This window comes from Vanellus vanellus (assembly GCF_965231255.1).
Source record: "Vanellus vanellus genome assembly, contig: HAP1_SCAFFOLD_2370, whole genome shotgun sequence".
Taxonomy (NCBI): Eukaryota; Metazoa; Chordata; class Aves; order Charadriiformes; family Charadriidae; genus Vanellus; species Vanellus vanellus.
Genome location: NW_028127736.1, coordinates 1 through 3,731, shown reverse-complemented (window position 1 = coordinate 3,731; position 3,731 = coordinate 1). Strand labels below are relative to the sequence as shown.

Genomic DNA, 3,731 nt, shown 5'->3' with positions numbered 1-3,731 from the left:
AGGAGAGGGGGGGAACAGTCCGGCCCGGGGGACCCCCACCCGGGGAAGGGGGTCTCAGTGTGGCCCCCCCCCCCCCCCACTCCCCACCCCCCCCTCGGACTTGGGGGGTGGGGGGGGTGTGGGGTTGGGATGGAGCCGGAGTCCGGTTGTAGATGAGAGATGGAGACAGTGTCCGGATGGATGGATGGCGGTGATGGATCCCATTGCCAAATCCCACTGCCGGATCCCAACACTGTGTCTTGTTGCCGGATCCTCCCGGTGCCAAATCCCGGTGCCAAATCCCAGTGCCAAATCCCGCTGCCGGATCCCAGCCCCATTTCCAAGCCGGTCCCCGGATCTGGATCCCGGCACTCGGCCAACTTCTCCTGTTCGGCAACCGGCGGCAGCCAGCTCCGGCCGTAGGGGCTGTTGCCGGGGATGGATCGGTGCCGGAACGCGCCGGGGGTCCCTGTAGGGCACCGTGTCAGGCTGTGCCGCGCCGGGGATCCTTACGGAGAGCCGTGCCGGGGATCTGACCGGGCACTGGGCTGTGCCGGACTGTGCCGTACCGGTGTCCTTCAGGGCACCGTGCCGGGTTGTGCCATACCGGGGTCCCTACGCGGCACCGTGCTGTGCCGGATCGTGCCATGCCGGGGGTCCTATAGGGCACCGTGCCGGGTTATGCCATACCGGGGTCCTACAGAGCACCATGTTGTGCCGTACCGGGGTCCCTACAGGGCGCCGTGTCGGGTTGAGCCACGCCGGGGTCCTACGCGGCACTGTGCCGTGCTGGGTCGTGCCACGCCGGGGTCCCAACCGGGCACCGTGCCGGGTTATGCCCTACCGGGGTCCCTACAGGGCGCCGTGCCGGGCCTCGTAGCGCGCCAGCAGCGTGCGGAAGCGTGCCAGCTCCCGGCGGGCGGCCGCCACCTCCTGCCGCAGCGCCGCGTTCTCCCGCTCCAGGAACGCCGCCCGCACCGAGATCTGGTTCTCCTTCAGCCGCCGCGCGTCCCGCGAGCGTTTGGCCGCCGCGTTGTTCTTACTGCGCCGACTCCAGTACTTCTCATCCTGGGGAGGGGGGGGGGGAAACACAGCGGGACGCTGGGGGGACCCTGCACCCCCCCCGCCTCCCCTCACCCCCCCCCCACACCCCCCCAAATACCTGGGACCCCCCTACTGCCTGCACACACCCCCCCCCAACACCTGAGTGTCCCCCCTCCCCCCCCATGCCTGCGTCCCCTCTGGTCACCTGGACACCCCCCGACCCCCAATTCCCGCCCCCCCCACCGGATCCCCCCCCCCAAACCCCTGGGTTCCTCCCCCCAAAACGCCTGCGCCCCCCCAATCCCCCCCCAAATTATTGCCCCAAATTATTATGTTTGTGTCCCTCTCGGCTGACTGATTCCCCCCAATTCCCGCAGCCCCCCCAACTCCTATCCTGCCCCCCCCCCCCAAATTGCTGCCCCCCCCCCAAATTATTGCCCCCCCCCACCTTCTGCTCCTCGGGCACGTGGACCTTTCGGGCCTTCCTGGCGATGGGCTGCGGCCGCAGCTCGTCCTGGGAGAAGCGGAGCCGCCGCGGGTCGAAGGGGCCCCCCCCGGACCCCCCCAGCGCCTCCGCCTCCAGCAGCGGCTCTCCCGGCGCCGGGGGGGTGGGGGGGCCCCGGGGGGGGCCGGGGGCTGTGGGGGGAGGGTCAGAGCGGGGATGGCCCCTCCCCCACCCTTGGGGAGGGGGGGTAAATGGGGCGGGGGGGGGGAATGGGGTCCCGATCCCGCTGGGACAGGGCTGGGGGGGGTCCCCACCGCGCTGAGCAGGGGCAATGGGGCGGGCCCTGTCGCGATAGGGAGTCCCTATCGCAATGGGGGGGGGGTTCACCGTCATGACTCAGTGGGGCATTGGGGGTCCCTGTTGTAATGGGGGGGGGCAGTAGGGGCGGGGGCAATGGGGTCCCCACCACGCTGGGGAGTGACAACGGCGGGGGGAGTGTCTCTGTCGCGATAGGGAGTCCCGATTGCAATGGGGGGGGGGGGATCGCCGTCACGACAAAGTGGGACATTGGGGGTTCTTGTTGTAACGGGGGGGGGGGATGCATTAGGGGGATATCACGATTAGGGTGGGCTGTATTAGGGTGTCTATCGCGACGGGAGGGGCGGCACGTGGCGGGGCGGGTGAGCCCCGGAGACATGGGTTCCCCGCGCACGTGAGTGGGGCGGGGCCGGACGTGTCCCCCCCCCTCCCCCTCGCGTGTCCCCCGCCCACCCGGACGCGTGGGTCGTTGCCCCCCCCCCCCCAGCGCTTCCCCCCCCCCCCGCCCGGACCCCTGGGTGCCCCTGGATGACTGCCCCCCCCCACGCGTGGGTCCCCCCTTCCCTGACGCCTGGGTCCCCCCGTGGGTCCCGTCCCCCCCCCGACTCCTGGGTCCTCACAGACGCCTGCCCCCCCCCCCCGCGCCGCCCACGCGTGGGGGTGTCGTGTCGTGTCCCCCCCCCCCCGGGTGCCACCCACCGGCCGGTCTCTCGTGGGCGGGGGGGGGCTCGGGGCTGGGGGGCAGCCCGTGCTCCCGCAGGAACTCGTCCAGGTCCACGTACTCCAGCTCCCCCGCCGGCCGCTCCCACGGGGGGGGGCCCCACGAAGGCCCCGCGGCACCCGCCCGCCTCCTCCATCCTCCTGCCGCGCCCACGGACACGCGTCACCGCGCGTGGGGGGGGGGGACACACGACACGGACACGACACACACACTCCGTCCGTCCGTCCCGTCCCGTCCCCCCCCGTCCGCTGCCGCCGTTAATTACCCACGTGACCCTCCGCACGTGACGGCGCCACACGCGTGGGGGGGGGAGACACACGGGACACGCGTGGGGGGGGCGGGGGGGAGGCGGGCGCACGTGCGGCGCTCACGTGGGAGCTCCCGCCCCCACGTGCGCCCTCACCTCGGGCGACCCCGGGACGGCTCCCACGGGGGGGGGCGGGGGGGGGGGGGCACACGCGCGCACGACACCCCCCACGCGGGAGGAGGGGCGCGGGGGGGGCCCGATCCTGATCCCCGTTGCTGCCCCGTCTCCAGGGGAGGGGGGGGCGCCGGGCAACACTCGTCTTCACCCCCACCCCCCCCCGCTTCCCGCTGCCCCCCCCGGTGCCGGTTCCCGCCCGGTTCCGCTGTCTCCCCGGTTGCCCCCCCACCACCCCGCGTCCCGGTGCCCCCCCCAGTCCCGATGTCCCACGCCCCCCGGTGCCGGTTTACCCCCTCCTGGTCCCGCTGTCAACCCGGTTGCCCCCCCCCCCCCCCGCCGATCCCGGTGACACACCCTCCCCCCGCTTTATTGGCCCCCGCTGCCGCTGTCATCCCGGTGCTCCCGGTGCCGGTGTCCCCTCCCCGTGCCGTTGCCCCCTCCCGTCCCCCGGTGACATCCCCCCACCCCCCCTCCGGTCGCTGCCCCCCACTCTCCCGGTCCCGGTGCCCTCCGTTCTCCTTCCCCCCTCCCGGTCCCGGCGTCCCCCCCCCCCGGCCCCGGTCCCCCCCGGTGCCGACCTGCCGCCCCGCCGTGCCCTCGGCATGAGCCGCCCGCGGGGGCGATGAGCCCCCCCAGGGGCGGGGCCTCCCCTCGCCACGCCCCCACCGCCCAGCGCTGCGCCTTTCCCCGCCCGCCCTGCCCGCCAGCCACGCCCCTCGCCCCGAACCGCCGGGCCACGGGGCGGGGCGTCGCTTGAGCAGGCCGCGCCCCCCAGTCGCACGTTGCGCTCCCCTCATTGG

The 3,731-nt window shown here is 74.0% G+C and overlaps 1 protein-coding gene across 1 annotated transcript; it reads right to left on the bottom strand.

Moving 5' to 3' along the window:
• Window positions 1-2,663, bottom strand: LOC309685061 (D site-binding protein-like; the record flags this gene model as incomplete). The annotated part of the gene is made up of 4 exons (XM_082500869.1): window positions 1-710; window positions 824-1,047; window positions 1,472-1,659; window positions 2,486-2,663. Coding segments are annotated over 3 exons (582 nt in total), but the record flags the coding sequence as incomplete, so codon positions are not given.
• Between the last annotated feature and the right edge of the window lie 1,068 nt (window positions 2,664-3,731).